Source organism: Vespula vulgaris, chromosome 2 (assembly GCF_905475345.1).
Source record: "Vespula vulgaris chromosome 2, iyVesVulg1.1, whole genome shotgun sequence".
In the NCBI taxonomy this organism is placed as follows: Eukaryota; Metazoa; Arthropoda; class Insecta; order Hymenoptera; family Vespidae; genus Vespula; species Vespula vulgaris.
Genome location: NC_066587.1, coordinates 1,829,570 through 1,854,569, shown reverse-complemented (window position 1 = coordinate 1,854,569; position 25,000 = coordinate 1,829,570). Strand labels below are relative to the sequence as shown.

The 25,000-nt window shown below is 30.3% G+C and overlaps 1 protein-coding gene across 6 annotated transcripts in view; it reads right to left on the bottom strand.

The window, feature by feature from the left end:
* The window catches only part of LOC127061459 (A disintegrin and metalloproteinase with thrombospondin motifs 9), a 116,879-nt gene that overhangs the window by 5,624 nt on the left and 86,255 nt on the right, over nucleotides 1-25,000 (bottom strand). For 3 of the 6 annotated variants that reach the window (XM_050988342.1, XM_050988343.1, XM_050988347.1), the window contains 24 exons: nucleotides 22,434-22,668; nucleotides 21,150-21,357; nucleotides 13,166-13,380; nucleotides 12,631-12,783; nucleotides 12,200-12,349; nucleotides 10,216-10,370; nucleotides 9,516-9,849; nucleotides 9,346-9,434; nucleotides 8,447-8,794; nucleotides 7,861-8,027; nucleotides 7,424-7,674; nucleotides 6,896-7,274; nucleotides 6,632-6,796; nucleotides 6,127-6,267; nucleotides 5,915-6,037; nucleotides 5,665-5,835; nucleotides 5,322-5,543; nucleotides 4,114-4,308; nucleotides 2,371-2,559; nucleotides 1,740-2,065; nucleotides 1,178-1,314; nucleotides 835-1,028; nucleotides 393-516; nucleotides 1-136 (listed from right to left, as the gene is read on the bottom strand). The exon at nucleotides 1-136 is cut by the window's left edge and continues 4,025 nt beyond it. In XM_050988342.1, coding sequence (XP_050844299.1) covers nucleotides 427-516; nucleotides 835-1,028; nucleotides 1,178-1,314; nucleotides 1,740-2,065; nucleotides 2,371-2,559; nucleotides 4,114-4,308; nucleotides 5,322-5,543; nucleotides 5,665-5,835; nucleotides 5,915-6,037; nucleotides 6,127-6,267; nucleotides 6,632-6,796; nucleotides 6,896-7,274; nucleotides 7,424-7,674; nucleotides 7,861-8,027; nucleotides 8,447-8,794; nucleotides 9,346-9,434; nucleotides 9,516-9,849; nucleotides 10,216-10,370; nucleotides 12,200-12,349; nucleotides 12,631-12,783; nucleotides 13,166-13,380; nucleotides 21,150-21,357; nucleotides 22,434-22,668 — 4,637 coding nt within the window. In that variant the 3' untranslated portion in view covers nucleotides 1-136; nucleotides 393-426. Of the gene's footprint in view, nucleotides 137-389; nucleotides 517-834; nucleotides 1,029-1,177; nucleotides 1,315-1,739; nucleotides 2,066-2,370; nucleotides 2,560-4,113; nucleotides 4,309-5,321; nucleotides 5,544-5,664; nucleotides 5,836-5,914; nucleotides 6,038-6,126; nucleotides 6,268-6,631; nucleotides 6,797-6,895; nucleotides 7,275-7,423; nucleotides 7,675-7,860; nucleotides 8,028-8,446; nucleotides 8,795-9,345; nucleotides 9,435-9,515; nucleotides 9,854-10,215; nucleotides 10,371-12,199; nucleotides 12,350-12,630; nucleotides 12,784-13,165; nucleotides 13,381-21,149; nucleotides 21,358-22,433; nucleotides 22,669-25,000 lie in introns of those variants that run through there. The other 3 variants (XM_050988345.1, XM_050988346.1, XM_050988344.1) reach the window with 3 other exon arrangements.

Here is a 25,000-nt window from a genome sequence, read left to right as displayed (position 1 = left end):
AAAAAAATATATGGTGATAAGAAGTAATCATTCTTAGGCAACTCTCGGTCGAATGATATCCCCAATTATTTTCTTTTTTAGAGACGCTCCTCCGTTTTGGAAGACTTTTTGAAATTCCTCCAGTTTTTTCTTGAAACTGTAAAAAGATATATAGATCTATGTGTTATTTGTACGTATAGGTATAATAAAATTATTTAATATTTAATTTTTAATTTGCTATATAATACACACACACACACACACACACACCCATGTATATGTACGTATTATTATGTTATTATTATTTTTATTATTATTATATATTATATAATAATAATTATATATAAATATTATATACATTTTTTGAATGTTTTTAGCATTAATTGATATATATAGAAAATTAAAATACAAACCTGTATCAAGTAATCAAACGAAATGTTTTACTAGCTAAGGAGGTAAAACATCTAATTTCAAGCCAGTCTTCGGTATACAAAATCCACAATAACCACCACATTTACCAATAACTTGTTGATCATTCTGAAACGATCAATTTCATTGAATTTTCTTTTCTTTTTGATTCTTACAAAAAAAAAAAAGTATCGAAAGTTATAATTTTGTTCTTAACTTCTTCTCTTTAAATCCTTACAAAAAGTGAAAAAAGAAGAAATAGAAAAAGAAAAAAAATGTTTTTATAATTTTTACACCAAATTATTTTTCTAACTCTTGGAAAAAATGATATTTATAATGATACATTTATAAATGATATTTATAAACGATATTTATAAACGATTGATATTTATAAATGTTTATAAAAGTTATAAAGGATTATCGTTGTCGTTTTTAAATCACACTTACTATTCTATTGATCGAATAAAATGTTCTAAAGGCTGACGTAGTCCACGTAACTTCTTTAGACAAACTTAAGTGTGTACCACTCAAGTTAATGCTGAAACGACCTTGAGGACAATTCTGAGTACTATAGCAATCTCCGGCTTTACCAAATTCCACACGATGCGATCCTTTCGTTTGAGAGAACGTATAATCGTCGGCTGTAAATTGATTTTCAAAAAAAAAAAAAGAAAAAAAAAAGAAAAAAAAAATGATAATTCTCTCTCTTTTTGTAGTATTTATATTTTATGAAATATTATATTTCATATTAATTAAAATAATAATAAATTAATGAATATATTTCATTTACCTATAATATATAATTTGATAGGATCCAAACGTACTCTTTTGAACATGGTTATACCCGATATTGTCCCGTCAGTAGTGAAACATTTACAGCTGTCGTTTCTTTCTCCATTGAAAGGACATGTTTCTGGATCTTTCAGCCTTTTTTTTTTTTTTTTGAAACAATTAAACAGATTTTTATTTATCATTGTCTCTCTTAAAACATTATACTATAATTTTAATTTTATACTTGTTACATATAGATTGTAAAACTTCCTAGGAGATTTTAAAAAGCAATTACTTACTTTTATCTCTGAAATGAATTATTTAGATTGATTTTCTTTTTGAGAAACTCTCTTAAGTTCCTACTTTTTCTTTTTACAAGCTAGACAGTTTAACTGTATGAAATAATAAATTATTAGTTTGAAAGATTTTGAAAGGAAAAGAAAAAAAGAAGAAAAAAAAAAAGAAAGAAAAGAGAAAAAGAAGTAATTGATTTATAAAATCATTCAAAAACTTTCGGTCTCTAATCAAGAACTTTTGAAAGACTAATACAAATATATTTTTTATATATTTGATTGTAATACCTCTTGTCATATATTTCAGCATAATTTTCTTGATCTCCAGCCGTTAATGTTAAATATTCTCGTGGCTTGAAAGTCGACATTTCGTGACAGTAAATCGACATTGTTTTTCCACCTATACTAAGAGGATACTCTCCATCCTTGGTCGTCGAGAAACGTTTCCTTGCCTCGAGACAAGTTAATGGGCTACATTTTCGTTGATTACACCTGCGTCTCTTTTTTGGTCTAAAACTTTCTGGACATTTTGATTTCGATACGGTTCTACCGGCTTTGTTGACACAGAATACTTTACGTTCTTGTCTACCCTTACGTCCACATGGTTGATCACACTGTAATTACATTAGAATTGTATAATTAATTGTAGACAATAATTGTTATTATTATTTTTGTAATTATCAGTCAATGATATTTAAACTATAATCTTTTTTATCTTTTTTTTAAACTATAAATTTATTTATTAGTAATTAACATATTAACTAATTATTTATTATTAATAATTAATTGTAATAATTAAATAATATACTTAATTAATGATACATATATATATATATATACATGTATATATGTATGTATATATAGAGGACGTAAAGTTGTTATAATTTGTACAAATATTTAAGAAAAAATTTTCACGTACTTTCTTCCAACTGCTGATCCTCCAATAAAATTTATCATTACATTCACGTAATTTACACATTCGTTCGGTTTCAGGTCTTTTATTCATCGGACAACCTTCAGTCGTTGTTGGATCTGTCCAACCATAATGATTAACTCGATGACACGTTACGTTACGTCGTTGTACACCATTGCCACATTCTGCTGAACACTTGGAAAATATATAAAATTATATATTATTTTCAATTATGACAAAATATGATAATAAATATATTGTGAGTTTTTTAATACATGTCAACCAGTGATTTATGGAATTGATCTCTATCTCATATATTTTTCTATTTGCAATATTTTACAATATTCTCTATAATTAAACAAAAATATAAAAAAAAGTAGGTATATTTATTCTTTGAAAAAATTTGTATATGTGTGTGTGTGTCTTTTAATATCTAAAATGATTTAGTCGTAGACCATTTTCATAATCAACCGGTTCATGCGTATCATTATTTTTATTCTATTACAAATGTTCATTATTCGCACACACATATAACATAAGCACAGAACACAGTAACATAACAAATCCTCACATGCTCATGCTAGAACCCAAAATAAACAATCATAGAGTTATCTTGCCATCATTAGATCATATATGTATCGTGTACATAGATTTATTATTAAAATCTGACTATATGGCAAATATCTTTATTTATTGATAAATTACAGGGAACATATGTATTATGTGTGTATATATATATATATATTCTATTTTGTTTTTTAACAATCATGTTCTCTTACATGAATGAAAATAAAGATAATCAAACAATTAATATTGCTTTTATAGAGATAGCGATCTAACAATATGTCATGCATTGAGAAACCAGCAAATTCTGTCAGTTTACATAAATCAGATGAAGAACGAGATAAGAAATGAAATGACATAAATAAATAAATAAATAAATAAATAAATAAATAAAAAAAAGTAGGCTTGGGGCCTAAACAATGTTCCCAACAATAATTTGTATCTCCTGTGTAAATTGAACAATCGTTAACATCCCAATATCAGATATTAATTCAACGTGCCAGAATACAAATGTCAGCCGTCATGCATCCTTCTATTCACAAATAGGAACGATAATGATCCTCAATGGAAATGATCAACGAAACAACAGGGTTTCCCAAATTTTTTATGGGCCGAGACCTATTCACTTTTGAAAACAATAATTCTTTTGTCGGGATCCACTCCTAATTAATAAATTATCCCTAATGTACATATAAACTCTACTCTCACATTTTGATATTTAACAGGACTCTCATCGATGGGGTCACGTCCCACACTTTGGGAATCTCTGATATCGAAACAACATCTTGATTTAGTAACATGCTAATAGATAATAAAAAAAACTGATTCTAATTGATCCTTATTATGATTATGAGTCACTTCGAACAAGAGAAAACATGTCATGGAATTTAGAAATTTGTACGGTCACCAAAAGTCTCTATATAATTTTCCTATACACAGAAATATCGTCGTGGAATAAAAAAAGAGAAAAAGAAAAAAAGGAAGAAAAAAGAAAGAAAGAAAAAAAGAAAGGAAGAAAGAAAGAAAGAAAGAGAGAAAGAAAGAAAGAAAGAAAGAAAGAAAGAAAGAAAGAAGGAAAGAAAGAAATAAAGATAGAATGAGCAAATTCTGACGATAAATGAAAATGAAACATTTAACCGAGGGAAAGTTAAAAAGAGGTGGTGGTTGTGAGGTAGGAGGATATACCTCCGACCAGGTGCCCTCTTGCCAAGAATAATCGCAGGGAATACGTTGACACTGTCTCTGAGATCTTGGCTTTTCTAGGCCAGCTAGTTTTGTGCATTGCTCGTCGTTCACTGGTACTTCTGGTCCATCCTTTCCTCTGCTCATCATGCATTCCACTCTTCGTCTTTTTATTCCACCGCCGCATGATTTTGTACACTGGAAAATATTTATATTTCTTGGCCATCCTATACCCCATTGATCTTCTCACAATTTCTTTTCTTTTCTTTTCTTTTCTTTTCTTTTCTTTTCTTTTCTTTTTCTTTTTCTTTTTCTTTTTTTTGTTTTCTTTTCTTTTTTTTCTCTCTCTAACACCTAATCTAATTCGTACGTTCTTTTGATTATATATATAAAAAAAATTTGAGTTTTTCACTAAAGAAGAAGAAAGGAAGTACATATGATGAATATATATGCGCACGTCATACGAGGCTCTTTGGAACAATGCAGCACAACAACGCGGATGCATTTATTATTATGTATTTATATAATCAAGTATAGTTAATCATCATCGTCCAAAGTTTTAACTGAAGCCACAGTTTTAAATGAAAACAACTTACAACATCGACATTCATTTTTATACATTGCAAGGTATATCTTTGACCTGTAGTAGTAAATTATAATGAAACGATTTCGAACGATCGATTGAAAAATAATAGCGAATAATAATAACGTTAATATTTTTAGGATTCGTGAGAAAAGATTGACCCATTATTTCTCTATATAAAGTCTCGTTGAAGTTAATACGGGTTGATTATAAAAATACAAAAATATACAAACTATTCGGGCTTTGAAGAGATCGATCTTTCTCACAAATGCCTACTTTATAAAATGGAGGTGATACTCACTCCCATATTTATATATGGAAATATTAGGATTAATTTCTATCTTGCTTCGCTTTGTCTTTTGTTCTGTTTGCTAGAATTCACTCGATCAAGATCAGAGCCGCATTTATCATAAAGCATGTTAGGTGCAACCTGAGGTGTCATTTTTTATAGAGTCACAATGTTAAACTTTATTCTTTATAAACAATAAAAAAAAAAAATGTGAAAAAAAAAATGAATTTGATTAACCGAAACAAACACTTGTTGTTTGAAGGCCTCATAACAATGATTGCACCTAGGATCTCTAAAATTATAAATGCGGTCTAGTATGAGACAACTTTGGTTACTTACGGTAGTCCAATTGGATATCTTCCATTTACGAACGATGCTAACTTCAAAATGATAATTATTCTGATTCTTCTGATTGTTATTCGTAAGACAAGATTTACGACAATCCTTGGAGACCTTAGGCTTCCCACTGCTCGAACACTCCTTGTCCGGTAAAACTTCTCCCCATGGACTTTGACACCGTACTTGTCGACGTTGGATTCCATTACCACATGTAACGCTGCACTGTATAAGCAAATTGACCAGAAAATCAATTCATTAGAAAAAATATTTTCTATCTATCTATCTACTTATCTTAGCGATAGAATATTTATCAATGAACTTTATTCGATTCACTGTATCATACCTCGCTCCAATCCCCAGTATTCCAGATTGCACATGGATGATGATTACAGGTCATCGTACTGATTGGTTGTTCATTAGAATTGCAATAATTTTCATGAACATACGCATTTGTCTCCATTGATATACATTTTACTAGCCTTGTCATGATCCCTCCGTTGCATGGTTTTGAACACTTTATTTAAAATAAAAATAATATATATATATATTTGTTTATTATAACGGTTATAGTTGTAATTTAAAATAGAACAAACCTCTCCGTAGGGTCCAGTAATCCACTGATAAACAGAACGGAAAGTAATACCATTGCTATCTATCTCGTTGTCTTGAGGATAGGGTTCTTCATGCGGTGGATCAGAATATATAATTGGATTTGTCTGTGGAAACATATCAGCGATTAAATTGATTTAAAAATATTTCAAACATGATGTGTATATATATATATGAGAAAATGAGTCGATTTTACCCCTGTAAGACAAGGTTTTAATACGCAGGAAATCCAATCTTCTGGTTTATTGGATGACAGACATTTATCATTGGTCGATCCATCTGTACCTTTACAAACAACGTTCCTCGTTTGTATTCCTTCTCCACAGGTTGCGGAACACTGAGCAAACGTGATAAAGTCCAAAGTTAACAATTATTAATATAGAATGGGAGCATTAAAATTGTAAACAAAACGAATATTCTCTTGCTATATAAACGATAGATGAGAAGAATTCCAGATATTGACTGATGAACCATATTTAATCGTCGAATTTAGAAATCATTATTTACATGAATCACTTCTCATGGATCACGTTAATATCAGAAGATCGTAAATACGTCTCCGTATAAATCAATCAATCAATCAATCAATCAATCAATCAATCACATGCATTTGTTTATCTCAGATATAAGAACTTTTGATCGACCCTGTACATTATACACAGAAAGCTATAATTTATTGTAATTATTGAAAAAGAATTTACCGGACTCCAATCGGTAGTTTGCCAAGAGTAACAGGGTCCTGCGTCGCATGACTCCTTAACCGATAATTGTAAAGTGCCGTTGCAATTGCTATGAGGTACGATACGATTTTCAACATGGCACCAGTAAGCTCTATGACGTTCTCCAATGCCACAGCTGACCGAGCACTATCATAAATATGACCTTTATATCGTATGAAATATACACGAGGTTACGGTTAATATTTACACATCTATAAAAAACAAATCCGTTTATCTAAATCTTACTTTGCTCCATTCACCGAATGCCCATTTTGGACAAGCCTCTTGTCCGCAGATATTCTTCAAGCGTGTTTTTTGACCAGCGCAAGTATCCTCGGATACTTGTCTATCGTTCGAGTCAACGCACGTTGCCATCCTATATTGAATACCACCTCCGCATGTGACGCTGCATGTTCCCCATTCACTGTATTTCCAATGAACGTCGTTACAGGGTCCTTCGCACGGCTCCAACTCGTTAGGCCTTTCCAAATGAGAACACAGGTGTACTGGTAATGAACGTAGCGAACGATTGGAATACAAAAGAATTTGTACGCATCGTGACGTAATTGTACGAGTTCCTGGACCACAATGACTCGAACATTCCGACTCAGACGTGATTTGCCATCTGAAAGTAAAGTATTTGTTTTTGTTTTGTTCCTTTTCTTACACGTCGCTTTAAAACCCATTGTCAAAGACTCTCTCTGTTTTCTCCCTCTTTCTTTTTCTCTCTTTCTTCCATTAATTATTCTTTATATCATTTTGATGAAAACTTACTGCAACATACAATGTCCATTACACATTTGACTTTCTTCCCTTGGCTTATCCTCCGCACGACAATAATCCTCAGTGACGACATCCTCGTGCTCCGTACTTCTACATTCAGCTTTACGATATTTTGTACCTTGACACATACGATTACATTGCGACCAATCGCGCAATACCCATTTATAACTGTTCAATATTTTTTTGGGGACTGTATACTCGTACGTTATCTGCGGTGGATGCAACATTCCTACCGATAATACCTGAAATAAGAAAAATATTATACGTAATTATTTTTATCTTGTATGACGTAAATATTACATTCATATATTCGAGATAAGATCATCATCATCATCATCATCATCATCATCATCATCATCATCATCATCATCATCATCATCATCATCATCATTATATTATATCGTTTTAAGGTTTTCAATATTACTTACTTCCAATATCAAATCCGTACTAATCGGTCGTGAACTATTTAATCTCTCGACGATTGATTTTGGTCCGCTATATTCTATCGTAACTCCAGGAAATACAACGACCTTTTGATGCATTATCACGAAATCTCCGTTTAATATATACTTCCCATGTTCTCCAAGACGTAAAGCTACGAATATATTTAATTCATATATTTTATTATTTCTTATACCACAACTCAAAGATTGGCAAAATTTTCACACACACACACACACACACACACACACACACACACACACACACACACACACACACACACACACACACACACACACATATATATATAAAAGAAAAAAAAAAATAGATTATCACATGATCCTAATTTTGCCGAGCCCTTTATTAATCGCTGACGAGAGACTTTTCTTTTTAGATCTTCCATTAAGCGGCTATCTTGTAATATCATTTTGGAAGTATTGAATTAGAAAAAAAATGAAAAAAAAAAAAAAAGCGATGGAATTATTTTTTACACGATCTTCCCGACCAACAAAAATTAGTTGAAAAATCATTTTGCATATTATTACTATTTACTAATTAATAAAATAATCTTACCGAGATAATTATTGTCATAGTGAAATTCAAACCATCCGTGTTGTCTTATATCGATATTGCTACTTCCAGCTGGTATCTTTGTAACTCTGTTATATCCGTATGCAGTGACATTGTAAGAACCATTTATTCTTTGGCAGGTTGAATTGTCACCACGGCATACCCCACAGGTGTCGAGTTCTGCTGTCGAATTTAAAACGTTATCGCATCCTGCGGGTTTACAACGACCATTTACGCACAGATGAAACGTGTCCGGTCCGCAGGGCGTACCGTCGATCACTTTGTCGCGAAGCATGTAATACTGATTGGTCTCTACTTGGCAATACAACTTGCAACGATCTTCCGGTTGTACTGTAATAACGTAATAACGACATTATATTTTCGTGTATAACGTCGAACAATATTAACCAACCAACCAGCCATGCAATGCAGAAGCGAACGATTAGATCACGACAATGATAAAATGTAATATCTAATGACATTCGATGATATTCTTTTTTTATTAATAATTAATTAAAGTTCTGTTTTCTCTTAAAAAAAAAAGACATTTTTGATCGTTTACTTTGTAAATTCCTTATTTTTCTTTTTTTTTCTTAATTTAATTTATTAAACAGAACCGTTTGTTTCTTTGATCGAAATAACCATTCGTGATTATATAATATCTCCAAATTATATCCAATATGTTTAAAACAAATTGATTTTTAATGATTCGGCGTTAGAGTAACTCGAGTTTGGTTAATGCTGTTATGCCGCTTTGTACTTAATTATTTTTTGCAATTTTATATATACATATATATAAAATATTTATATTTTTTACGTATAAAATTTATTTATATAGAAAATATACATACGTACGTACATACATACATACATATATTTTATAAATTTAAAATTCGACTCACTTCGAGCATATTTAGCATGCCACTTTACATCCCTCGCAAGACCCTGTATATTAAGATTATTATTGTTGTATTCCTGACACTGTTGTTCCCTGAAAAAATTTCAATGAACAATTTATTTCAAAATTATAATCACGTTATTAATTCCTATTTTATTTTTCCTATTCACATACCTAAAATCAGGACTACCAGGTGGACATTCCTTGGTCCCGCAGCTCTCGTAATTGACTTGCTCGCCAACGCAATAATTTCCACCATTTTGTGGTGGTGGATTATCGCATTCGCGATATCTCTTCTTAATACCACCACCGCAGGTGCGTGAACATTCCCCGTAAGAACCCCAATGACCCCACTCTCCGTCAACAGGATTTAAATCCTTTTTGGATACGCATTCGCCACGTTGACACCATTTTCCTTCCCCGCAACTCGTACCATCGGCCCATGGTGTATATTCTGTGCGGCACTTACCTCCCCACCTTGGAGCGGTACACCAGAGTGTCCTGCACACTGACTGGCCGGTAATCGACCAATTGTTTCATTTACTTTTTACGTTTACATCAATCCAAATTGTATATTTGTCATTCGGAATTTTTTTTTTTTTTTTTCTTTCTTTCTGTCTCTCTCTCTTTTTCTTTCTCTATTTTTTAATTGTTATTTGGTTCGTTCGTTCGTTCGTCCATTTTGTTTTTTTTTTAGTTTTTTTTTAGTTTTTTATTTTATTTTATACTTTTTTTTGGTTTTTTTTTTTTTCTGGACGAGGAAGAGAGGACGACGTGTTGGTTGTGATCGTGGAATAGGTAGGACAAACAACTGTTAATTAAACTAATAGTGCTCCTTATTCTGTAGTCGTTCGAAGGAACGTTTGCGACTTACCATTACTCACCATGTCATGGCAAATCTTCGATCCTGGACCGAAGACCAGTTCGCATTGTTTGTTCTGAGAATAATCAATTCCCGGGAGTCGTGCGGCATCTGGCTTTTGTATACTCTTGCTAGGTTCGTCCAAAAGACAATTGGCACGATCCGTTCTGGAAAATAATATAAGAGGAATTAATGTTATGGGACTTTATCGATGTTATTACGTTTATTACATGTTTATGTTATGTTATATGTTTATATATATATATATATATATATATATATATATATATATTGCTATAAATATATATATATATATGTATGTATATTTGTGGTATCATTTCTCTTCTTTTCTTTTTTTCATATCAAAAAAAGAAAAAAAAAATATATTTATCGAATAAATAGATTGATGGATCCAAAAATAAATACCGAAAATTTATATATATTTTCTCTTCCTTTTTTCTTTTTCTTTTCTTTTCTTTTTTTTTTAATTTTTTGAAATGAACCTAACAAACAAAACACCCCGTGTGCACGACGGAATAAGTCTTCGGTTAGAATCTCGCGAAACCGGATTCCTAAGCGGGGAGAAGCTCTCTTCTCTTCTCTTCTCTTCTCTTCTCTTCTCTTCTCTTCTCTTCTCTTCTCTTCTCTTCTCTTCTCTTCTTTTCCTTCTTCTTCTTCTTCATCTCCTTCTGCTTCTTCTTCTTCCTCTTGTTCTTCTTCTTCTTCTTCTTCTTCTTCTTCCTCTTCCTCCTACTCCTCCTCTTCAGGAGAGAGAAAAACTTGTAACGCTGGCTCACTTCACAACGCGCAACCAAACTGAATCCATTCAAACCTCTTTCTCTACGGAACTGTGTGATGCGTTTTCCGTTTCAAACAAAATTAACAATAACGAAGAAGATTTTTCATTTTTATCAAAGTTATTGTAACGTCATTAACGTATTTCGTTTTACATGTGTCCCTCTGTGATCGTAAGAAAGAAAGGAAAAAAGAAAGAATAGAAAATAGAAAGAAGAAAAAAATGGCATGTACAAATATTGGATTTTGTTTATCATTTGGAATGTCTATGAATTTTATGTATTAATCATTTAAGTATAAAGAAATGTAGAATTATATTTTTATGCATTAATAATAAATTTTATGTATTAATTATTTAACTATAAAAAAATATATGTATTTATAATATTATATATCTTTTTTCTATATATACACTATTTTATATTTTATATATATATATTTATATATATATATGTATGTATGTATGTATGTATAGCTATTGAATTATGTATATATATTGAATTATTCAATTTATATAATTTTACAAATTTAAAAAATAACATAAAAGATAAAAAAAATATATATATATACATCTTTTAATATCTCAAATGATTTGAATTTAGATCATTATTATAATCACCAGTTTGATATATACCAAGTAGATATATATATGGAAATATATTCAAGTATGATTTGACTCAAACATGCTAGATTGAATGCGAGTGTAATGAACTTCTTAGGTCAATTTAAATGGAACGATGCCAGTATTACTACAACAGTTTTTGAAATTGAGTCGATTCGTTACTACTACTACTATTACTACAACTACTACTACTACTACTACTATTAACATTATTATTATTATTATTTTTGTCAGAGACAAATCATTCTCTTAGTTTTTATTTAATCCTCGAATATAAGGGAACGAGAAAGCGTGTCTCCTTATTGAGTTAAGCGATAAATGAGTCATCATCATTGTTGCGCGCCTGTCCAAGATAGAAATTGAACTTTTTAAAAAGGGGGGTGAACGTTTTCCTTGATTATTATTATGCACAGTGATCCTCAAGTAGAGACAGGGACTGTATAAATACAGAAACAAAAACAAAGACAGAAACAGACAGATAAACAGACAGATAGACAGATAGAGAAACAGAGAAAAAGATCTTCATTAATATTTTGAATTTTATTTTATTTTGTATACTCGAACGATATTTTTACTTACTCGAGAAACTCTGTAACATAATGGCGAGAACATCTAGACCATTCCCAAGGGAAAGTCTCGTCGTCCAACATCCTGAACATGACGTTATGTATCCTCGAATGATTTCGAAATTCGTCGCATTTTGAATCGTTGTCGTGCGGCATGTTTAAACTAAAAAAGAAAAAAAAGAAATTAAAGAAAGAAAATTCAACACGAACATTTCCCTTTTTTTTTTTTTTTAATATATAAACACACACACAGACACACATACATATTTTATTGTTGTTATTATTGTATTGGTATGTACATACATATTTTATTTTATTTTATGTATTGTTAAGATTTTATTGTTGCGGAAGAGGAGAAGAAGACGAATGATGAATGACAATGAAATACGTTTGTATGTGTATATTTGTGTATATTTGTTTGCTGTGTGTTTTTGTTTCACTTACACATGGCCGATCTCGTGTGCAATAGTAAATGCTGCAGCCAAACCGTTGTCCTGTACGATTGCACAGGACGCATCTGGAGAACACATTTTACCTAACTCGGCAAGGCCAAGTGTATCACAACGTTTTCCACCTGGATTAAGGCACAGGTTCTGTCTAAAAAGAAAAAATGTATATATATATATATATATATATATTGATAATATAAAGATATTTAATTATAAATATAATTAATAATATAAAAAATAAAAATATATAAAATAAAAAAGTATATAAATATAAATATATATGTATTGTTATAATCTTCGTCATAAACAATTCATATTAATACAGGGTGAGTCGAAAGTTTCTAATCTTGTAGTTTTACAATTCAGAAAAAAAAAAAAAGAAAAAAATAATAATAGACCAAACAATTTGTGAAAAAAAGAAAAGAAAAAAGGAAAGAAAAGAAAAGAGAATAATTGATTTTAAAAATCATTTATATGTTTAAGACTTTACTATCTCTCTTTAATTTCCATCTTTTTGTATTTTAACGAACCTGGTAAGAAGCAGGGCCACGTCGTGATGTTCCGGAGATGGTTTATCAGGATTGTTGATTTTTTGCCAACGACAAAATTGATTCAACATATCTATCGCAGTGATCTCGTAATTTTCGTCGTAACCTTTACCGAATACTATGTCAGCGTGAGTGATCTTTGTAACGAAGATGCTCACAGGATTTCCAATAGATCGGTCTTTGTAAATTCGAGATACCTGAAGAAAAAAAAAATCAGTTATATATATTTTTTATATTTTATATTTTATTTGTTTTATATTATATTATGATAAAAATCAATGCTATATATATATAATATATATTTATATACATTACGATATATATATGCACAATATATATTTATATATATTATGACACACACACACACACATACACAATTTGATATATATATATATATATACACATAAAATATACATATTTATAATTTGTATATTTAATATGTATATACTTGTAATTTGTATATTAATATGTATATATTTGTAATAAACAAAGTGTTTCAAAGCATTATGTTTTTAATCGACACATTCTCTTTCTGATGAGAAATAATAGCTCCTCGGAGATGTGAACGCCCGATTAGACGATGATCTATAACGATTAACGGATTTAATTGAAGTGACACTTTCAAGCGTTGACGTGGATGCATCGTTAAATTGATGACTTATTTATGTTTGGCGCGTGGACAGAAAGAAATAAATAAGTAAATGGATAAAAGAGAGAGAGAGAGAGAGAGAGAGAGAGAGAGAGAGAGAGGGAAGAAAGAGATAGATGTAGGTTGATTGAAAGATAAATACATATATAAGTAGATAAATAAAACACAGAAAAAGAGAGAAAGATATATATAGAGATTAATTATTTATTAATTTATAAATAAAGATTCTCAACAAAAAGAAGAAAGAGATAAATATAGGTTGATTGAAAAATAGATAGATAGATATATAAGTAGATAAATAAAAGACAGAAAGAGAGAGAGAGAGAGAGACAGAAAGATAGAGATTAATTATTTATTAACTTATAAATAAAGATTCGCAACAAAAAAAAAAAAAAAAAAACACTTTCTAGACTTCCTAATGTCTCGTCCATTCTCTTTTCAATTTTTTGTCTTCTTTTTTTTTTTTATTCTCAAGGATACATCAATCCATCATCGATAACGTATTGACGAATTATGCATCAATATGCAATAAAAGAAAAATAGGAAAAGAAAAAGAAATAAAAATAGAATAAGTATGACAAAGACAAAGACAAAAACATGTAACAACGTTTATCGAATATATTAATTCCTATGCACTGGTGTACATAATATATACATATGTACGTATGTAATAACGTAGGAAGAACTTTATCATCCCTGCAACCATAAATTCCTACCTAATCCTTCGTGGATGCAATGATGGATCTTTTCACTATACTCACACATTACTCACACCTAATAACTCTAGATCATGGCAAAAAATAAAAATAATATAAGAAGAGAAAGAAAGAAAGAAAGAGGATTAAGAAAAAAAAAAGGAAAAAGTAGACGAAGAATAAAGATCAGAAAAAAATTGATCGATCGATCGATCGATCCATATTTTGTCGGTTTTCTCGTCATTCTTTTTTCATGAGATCTCGTTCGACAACTCGGTCACGTTCGACGATCTGATGAAACACTGAGAGAAATGGTTAATATGTAACTAACTACTACTCTGTTGCTACTACTGCTACTAAACTACTACTACTACTACTACGCTACTGTTACTACTACTATTATCGACTCTATTATTGGACAAGAATAAATCCATTTCTACCTGTCGTCACCGATCACGATAAATATGGATTCGTCTTCCATATTTAATCCTGGATAACCCATTTATACTTAGGCGTGTCTGTTATTGTAATCGGTTTTTTTCCTCTCTTTTCTTTTTATTTATTTATTTATTTATTTTTTTTTGCTTTGTTTCGTCCAAGAATTATCGATTTTCATTCAAGCCAAATCCATGAAATTTATCATGCACATACGAAGGGATACATTTAACGAACTTAAATTTATAAGGTTTGAATTTATTTTGTTAATAATTAATCCCAACGTTTTATCGTATATGTGACTTATGTATTATGCAAATAATAAATTAAATAAATTTATTATTGTTATTATTAATGTACATTTCTAAATTTCTAAAAAAATGTATATATATATATTTTATTTGATCGATCAATAAATAATATAAAAAATTGTCACTATTTTATATCTAAAATCTAAATTAAAAAAAAAAAAAAAAAAAAAAAAAAAAAAAAAAACCACTATACTCAAGTCCTTTTTGTAATAAATATATTACATGTAATAAAATACTTTACAAAAGAACTGATATTAGTATTACCCCTCAAAAAAGGTTGATAGTGATGTTACAAAAAAAAAAATTAATATATAATAAAATAAAATAACAAATGAAAAAAAAGGAAATAAAAATAAACATAAACAAAATAAAATAAAAATAAGAAAGAAATAAAATGAAAAAAAACTAAAAACAAAAAAGAATATAAAAATAAAAAAAAAATAACACGAAAGAAGATGAAATAAAATGAAATAAAATAAAATGAAACAAAAACTAAAAAAAAGAAAAAGGATATAAAAATAAAAACAAACAAAAATAAGAAAAAAAATAAAATAAAATAAAATGAAAGAAAATAAAATAAAACGAAATAAAATAAAAACGTAGAAAAAGGAAATAAAAAAAAAATATATATATATAATGGTAAATGTATGATCAACCTATCATCGGAATCATTATAATATTATTCGCAATAGCTCTAGATAAAAATATCCCACACGATCCTAACCGCACCTTTAGAGATCGCAGTAATACAACATCCTACGAATCTATCTATTCGAGCTTTGCTTTCTCGACGACGACAACGACGACAACGACGACAACGACGACAACGACGACGATGATGACGATGACGACCACGACGACTACTACTTACAAAGCCCACGCCCATCGCGGATGATTCAATCTCTTCTTTCCTAACTGTCGATTAATTTTGATACGCTCGATTTCTTTTTCGATCAAATCCAAATCCAATCGAACGTGACTCTATTGTATATGTATTTTTTTTAATCCTTTTGTTTTTCTTTTCTTTATACCGTATATAATACATCGTATTGTGTTTCTACAGTCATTAAAGGATTAATAGATTGCTCACTCGTTTCTAAAAAGTTTATATTTGTTTGATTTGTTATATGGAGAATTCATTGAATTATAATCTGATAATTCTTTGAACTTTTACTTCGAGTGTAACTCGATATTTGGTGTGTGTGTGTGTGTGTGAAGAGAAAATGGAATTATATAATTACAATTTAATTTTAAATATACGATTTTAGGATAATACACGTAAGAAAATATTTCTATTATTTTTTAGTATTAAACCAAACAAATAGAAAAAGAAAAGAAGAAAACTAGTTACTTAAAAATTTCCAATAGAATGTTTTCTATCACAAAATGATCATTTCTTTAACTCGAACAAAATGTATCTAATAACGCATACATTTTTTTTAACAGAGAAACAAAAATAAAATAAAAGTCCAACAAAATATTAAAAAGCAAGAATGTTCTTAACGAACAAATAAAAAAAAAATAAATAAATAAATAAAATAGAATAAAAACAAAATAAGAAAAAAAAAAAAGATAAATCCATTGTTTCGGGATACAAATTTGAGGATTGATAAAAAAATGGATGATGATAAAAGAAAAAAAAAAAAAATCTTTCCCCACTATCCTTGCATCACGAACCCCTTCCCTCTCCCTTTATCTCTCTTTTTCTCAAGATAAGACGAGAGTGAAATGAAAAAAAAAAGAGAAAAAATGAAAAAAGAAAAAAAAAACACAAGAAATAAGAAAAAAAGAACAGAGAGAAAAGAAAAGTTCGATGACACGAGTCACAAGTTAGATCGATTCGTTAGCACAATTTCTCAAGAACGACGACGTTGGCTACTACCGCTGTTACGTAACAGGTGTGTTTGCTCGAGTGTCGTGCTATGGTATTGTTATCGGCGTGTCTTACACCTGTGTAATACTATCAGCTTTTACTACCGCTGTGTACCATCGCAAACAACGCGATAGCACAGAGAGACAGAGATAGAAAAAAAAAAAGAGATAGAGATAGAGAGAGAGGAGACATATAGACGCGCGCGCGCATGTGTCCTTGTTAGCAAGTTGGAAAGTATGAATTCGTATCGAAAGAGCATAAATCATCGTCGTAGAAACTTTCACCGATTCGATTTATAGTTATTTCCATTTTATATATATATATGTGTGTGTGTATGTAGCAACATACATAAACACATACTTATATATATATATTTTTTTTTAATTTTCATCAAACAGAAAGTCTCACATTTGTTGTCCTATTTTTTTTTTTTTTTTTTTTTTTTTATGTAATTAATGGATCATAAAAAAATATAATAGACAGTATTAATCTAACCCCGTATTTTAATCGATTAGATTTATTGTAGATTTTTCTTTTTTCTTTTTTTCTTTTTTTTTTTTTAATGTAACTAATAGATTATGAGAGAACACAATGAACAGTATTAACTTAGTCGCTCTCACTTCCAAAATCGATTCGATTTGTAATTCAATCTTTTCTTTTTTTTTTTTTTTATATATACATATAGGTATAATCTTTTTTTATGGGATTAACAGACAAGAGAACTTACAATGAAACTACAGGATTAACCTAATCGTGTCCGTACAAACCAGATCACGTGTAGGAACTATCGAAGTAAAATAGTAGGTTCTATCTGATACGACCGATCGGTCCAACGTTAAGTACTTAGATACGTACTACGTAATTTTTTTTTTTTCTTTTCATAGTCCCGCCCGTCGCATTCCACTTTTGAAAGCGGCGCCTAAGATATAATACCATAGTTTAACGTCTCTATGGTAAATGAAAAACTAAACGAATTGATCCGTTTAATCTGTGCGATGAAAATTCTCATTACATTCTTCTTTTTTTGTTAAATTCTCTTTTTTCTTTTTTTCTATTTTCCACTATTTCTATGACCTTTAATATGAAAACAAAAGATACACCCTGTATACTAATAATATTATTATTATTATTAATAATAAAATATTTAAAATATTGACTGACGAAAAAAGAAAATAAAAGAAATAGAGAGAGAGAGAGAGAGAGAGAGAGAAGGTATAGAAAAAGAATATAAATATATATATGTAAAATAAATAAATATAAATATATAAAATATATAATATATATGAAATATATAATATACATAATATCGAATATAATGATAGTGATTTCCGAGATGAGATTTTTCGAACTTGAAGTTTAGAAAGAGAATAGTTAATGCGTTTGCATCGTACGATTCCATCGTTCTTATCATTCTACTTAATGCGTTAGTAAGGATTTATCAGTTATATTCGTTTAATAGAGCATTCATGTAATAGAACGTACAAACTAGCGATAATTATAACGAGATAAAATTTTTTCAAAGCGTTTCTTCAAATCTTTTTCATTTATTATTTCTTCTTCCTCTTCTTCTTCATCATCGTCTTTTTCTTATTCTTATTCTCTCTCTCTCTCTCTCCCTCCCTCCCACTCTCTCAATCAGTAAGAATGACGTGAGTAAAGATCGTGATGAAATATGGCACGCGACGTTCAAAAAGAATTTTATAATCATCACGCGTACGTATGTAACTCTCCCCTCCTTCATCTTTGCGTGCTCCTAACGAGGAAGGAAGAAAAAAAAACATAAAATAAAAATAAAAATAAAAATAAGAAGAAAAAGAAGAAAAATGGAAATACAAAAATGAAAATAAGAAAAGAAAAAACAAAGAAAATAAAGAAAGAAATCGAAAGAGAGAATTACAAGTCCTTTTGCAGTATGGCGCAGTTGTTAACAAAGACAAACTAAAAACAAAGCAAGTATATATACTTCGACGTGTCACATATATATATATGTGTGCGTATGTATGTGTATGTGTATATATATATATATATATATAAAATAAAAAAAGTCCAACGTCATTTCCACTAGGATGACTTGACCAAAGTAGAAATCTTTTCAGTATATCGATTATCGACTTCTCCTTCGATTTAAGTAGCTTAAAGTTCTCTCTCTCTCTCTCTCTCTCTCTCTCTTTCTCTCACGATACGATTCAATACTCGATTCATATTTTATCGAATATATTTCCATTCGTTCGACTGAGAAAAAAGGGATATAGATAGATAGTTAGATAGAAAGAGACAGAAAGAGAGAGAGAGAGAGAGAGAAAGAGAGAAAGAGAGAGAAAAGTGTTAATAATTTATAAGACCGAGGTGTGCGTATGTGTATGTATTATATATACATATACAAACATACATACACATAAAGACACATTTATATATAAGTTGGTAGCACAAAGGCTTTTCTGTCACTAGCAACAGATCATATCGAATCGATATTTGATTTTGTCGTCGTCGTCGTCGTCGTCGATGCGTCAGTGCATTCCTCCTCCCCTCCCCCTCCCCCTCTTCTTTTTTTTATTAATAATTTTTTCGATGAAACCCTTCGATACGGCAGACCCTTTAAATTCATAAGTCCCTTTTATCGATTTCGATTAATCTTCCATACCAATGAATGAGAAAGAGAGAAAGAGGAAGCTTATTATACGGACGACTAGTTTCGTTAATGGCTTTCTCCATTGATATTTATTTTTACCTTCACTCTTTTTCTTTCTTTCTTTCTTTTTATTTTCATTTTTCGATCGGTTCCCACGAGAAAGAAATAGAGAAAGAGAAAGAGAAAGAGAAAGAAAGAAAGAAAGAGAGAGAAGGGTAGGAGAAAGAGAAGGGGTGGGGGAAAAATTAAAAAAAAAAAAAAAAACTTAATCTGGTGAAAATACATAAATTGTAGAAGTTGGATCGACGACAAACCTCCATTACATATATCTGAATATATAATAAATCTCTCTCTCTCTCTCTCTCTTTCTCTCTCTCTCTCTCTAGTTGACTCAAATAGCTACTTGCTTTTACAAATAATCAAATTTCACTGACGGAAGTTGTTACGTTTAGATACACGCCTGTCTTGATACAAGATGACTAATGGTCGAAAGTTCTTCACCGGTTCTTACCTTCACCGTCGACTGCTGAATCTGAGATTATTTAGAAGAAACACACGGATATATATACGTACACACGCGCGTATATAAACGTACGTAAACGCATACATGCGTATATACGCACGCATATGTACTCACGTATTCACATACTCACGTACTAACTCTTCGCGACTGGTGGGTGTCGAGAACTACTAGGTCTATTTGCATAATATTTAACGAACGCGACAGATTCGTGTTCGGATTTACAAGATCGATCGTCCTTCTTTATATGGACCCTTTTTGTTTCCAAGGATTTCATCTTCTCTGTCTATCTCACTCATTCCTTTTATTTATATGATATGTATACGCGAGACTAACGTCGAATATTTATTTCTCTCTCTATCTATGTATATATATCTTTCTCTCTCTCTCTCTCTTTCTATGTATACAATAGACAGTAGGATAGGTAAATCAAAATATTTGCTATTTATCTTTCTCTCTCATTCTTACATATAAGAGTTAGTGGATTAGAATACTTTATCTCTTTCTATCTATCTCTCTCATTCTTTCTTTCTTTGTCTATCTATTTATTTATAAATATGTATATGTAAGACCAATGCCTAATATTTCTCTCTTTCTTTCTATCTATCTATTTATCTATCTGTCCAACATAGAGTAAGATAGATAAATCAAAATATTGAATATTTACCTTTCTCTCTTTATCTAACATTTCTAAGTTTAAGATATCTAATGCATAAGAGAGTGAATATTTTCTCTCTCTCTCTCTCTCTCTCTCTCTCTCTCTCTCTCTCTCTCTCGATCTTTCTCTCGATCTCTTTAAAATGAAATAAAAATAAGATAATAAAAAATACCAGTACTGGACTTTACGATCTTACCGTACTCATCAATACCAAAATATAACTATCCAGGTTGTCGGCATGATACTCGGTCATCTTCTTATCCGCCACTACCAGAATCTCGATGAAATATTCTCGTGGTAAGGCACGTTGCGGTCTCCATGCCACGAAAGGATCCGATTCCATTTCCGAGTCCTGTAGGTATGTATCCTTCGGATAATTTCGTCTGCGCTCGACGGAGTAATACCTAAGGCACGATATCAATTTCTATGTAAGTGAGTGAGAGAGATAGACGTATAGATAGATAGATATATAGATAGATATATACATACAAAGAAAACGAGAGAGAGAGAGAGAGAGATAGAAAGGATAAGGTTGTTTGAGAAAATAAAAAGAAATAAAAACAAATAAAATAAAATAAAATAAAATAAATTAAAATAAACGGGCGAAAAAAAGAAAAAAAAAAGAAAAGAAAAAACTGGTAAGAAATAAAAAAAAAAAACAGAATTCTACCTTCGGAATGCTAACCCTTCGTGTGCATGCATGCTTTATGATGCAAGATAGCGTGTTGCTTGCTTGCCGCTTGCTATCTTGTATCGCCTCGCGCTATACACACACAAATACGAACATACACATACGCACAGTTATGCGTAACACAATTCTTCAGACCGTGAATGAAACGTAACGAGCTATCTATATATCTAACTATGTATCTATGTATATATCTATTTAAATATATCTAGGTATATATGTATTTATTCGAAACTTTGAGCGCAAGTTAGTGTATCTCTCTTTTTTTTTTTCTTTTTAATCTTTCTAATTTTCAATTTTATTATAAGAAAGTAAATTTTTGTTTTTTTTTTTTTGTAATAATAATAATAGATAATAAAATAATAAGAAGTAAATAAATAATTAACATAAATAATAATAAAATTAAATGTAATGTAACGCGATAGCTATAATATAATTGTACGATGATATATATATATTCGAAGGATATAATTTTATTAGAAAGAAAAAAAAAGATAATCTATTATAATCTCTGATAATATACTCTCCCTAATTATATATATAGTAATGGTTATATTTATTTAGTATAACACATTAAATATAATAAATAAATATCTGGAGAAGAAAGAGAAAAAGAGAAAAAAAAAGAAAAAAGAAAAATATATACATTTAAATATATAATCTCAAAATGATATAAAATTTATACAGAGATCCAGGACTTTATAACGATTAATGAAATATATATATATATATATATATATATAAAAAGATAACATTAATAATAATAATAATAATAATAAAAAAATATGATACCGTCCATCTCGAAGAGAATTACGATGCTCTCTGTGACCAACGAACTGCTTGTATTCCTCTTCCGCGTAATCTTCCTCTCTCTTCATCTTCCTATTACCATCGTAATCCTCTTCAAAATGATCCATCGACGTTTTCACCGTTAACGATCTACGTTCTCGCTTACGATCATCAACGTAAATCTTTTCCCCGGAACTGTCGTCCGTCAATAACACCGGTGTCTCATCTGTATCGTAATCTGTAAATGATAAATATAGATCATATAACAATACCACAATGTGTGTGTGTGTATGTACGTGTATGCGTGCACGCGCGAGAGGACTTCTATAGATCATCACGATCTATTTATCATTTGTAAAGTGAAACACATCGATCGCGGAATATTATAAGTTCAAATAAATAACGATGCAATTCGATCGATCGATCGATCTATCGACCCATCGATCCTTCTACGATCGACGATTTCTAATGAAATCATCTCAAACGTAAATCATATATCAAACGTAGATCATATAACGAATTTATTATAAATCGCGATTCTTTCGTTAACCTTTCACACGTGCACATACATACATACATACATACATACATACATACATACATACATACATACATACACACATGCATGCACGCACACGTACGCGTATACAATTATTAACCTAAGAACATTATGAAATATTATGAAACAACGTTTTATCGAGCGCTCCAATCAACTCGATCGATCGATCAATGATTAAATACACGTTTGACATAATTGCGAGTTTAGACGTAGTCGTCGATCGATGATCGGAGCAAAAAAAAAAGGAAATAAAAAAGAAAGAAAAGGAAAGAAATTACGAGAAAATGAAGTAAAAAAATAAAAAAAAAAAATAAAAAATAAGTAAATAAATAAATAAAGAAGATAACTTGCGCGTTAGTTCTAGACGCGTGATCTCGCACCGATCGACTGGTCGACTTGTCCGATCGATTAACACGCATCGTTTCTATTTCGATCTATTATTAAAGGAGGAAACAGTTAAAGGCCTTGTCTCTAGATAGTATATAATATATACATATATGTGTACGTTTATATATATGTATATACACATATATGTACACGTGTATACATATATCTCGTTGCGTCCTTCGTTGTGTGCTTTTCGTTTCAAATTTTTCGATATGCGAACACGCACAGGGCCGTATTTATCATAAATTGTATTAAGGCGTGTAACTTCTTGCTCTTTATCTTTCTCTATCTCTTTATCTCTCTAAGTGAAGAAAAACTATTTTAATTTATTTTATTCCACTCAAAAAAAAAAGAGAGAGAGAAGAGAAAGAAAAAAAATCGCTTTCATATAACGTTACGTATATACTTAAAAATTTGAGAAAATTAAATAATAATAATAATAATAATAATAATAATAATAATAATAATAATAATAATAGTAATAATAATAATAATAATAGTGCTAGTAGTAATAATAATAATAGTAGTAGTAGTACTAGTAGTGTAATAGTAGTAATAATAATAATAGTAATAATAATAGTAATAATAATAGTAATAATAGTAATAGTAGTAGTAGTAGTAGTAATAATAATAATAATAATAATAATAAATCATAAAAATTAGATTTTTTGTACCATCAAATTTTCTTTAATTAAAACGAACAAGTGTTCGTTCGAGTTCTCACGATGGACGACATTACTTCAGAAAGACGAGCCCTTTAAAAGTATAAATGCGGCCCTGAATGCACGCGAGATCGATCTTCCGCTCTCCTTCGGATAACTTGTCCGGCGATCCGCGACGATTGCGCAAATACTTTCGTGAAATCGATTAACCCACATCATTCCGATCGATTCGACATATATGTATATAATCAACGCTCGCGCGTTCTTACGTTCTTACACTTGCATATACCTGTATATATGTAAGCTGTACACTTTTATATATTTATATATGTATACACACACACACACACACACACACTTACGTATCCACGTACGTATGTATTATGCGCATAGATAAGTTAGTAAGATTACATGCGACAGAAGTGTCGAAGCATCTTCGAGATAGGAAATTAACGAGCCGAGAAAATTGATCTATCGATCGATCGATGGATGGATGGATGAATGGATAGATCGGCGGATCGATCTTCTAACGAAATAAACAAAAGGATTAAACCATACTACGTGTCATCCTCGTATCGTTTGAAATATCTTAGTCATTGCTATTGTACAATTCCACGAACAGGAAATATTTCAATGAATCACGACGAAGATTTATAACGAACGAAAGATCGAGATTTCTTGGCGGATTATTTTAATGGCGGAAGAGGATGAGAAAAAAGAGGATTATCGATCGAACGATTAAAACAATTATCCTTTCGATCGGTGAAAATTACGTTTCAAGGAATCAACGATTTGAAAGAGAGTGTGGAATTTTCGTTGATAGCGAGATTTTAAATAATTACCATCATGGATCGCGTTTGATCCAGGGAAATCAATTTGATTAATTTGTGATGGAATTTGTTGTTAGTGACGATGATGGTGATAGTAGTGGTAATGTTAAAACTATTTTATCGGATTGATCT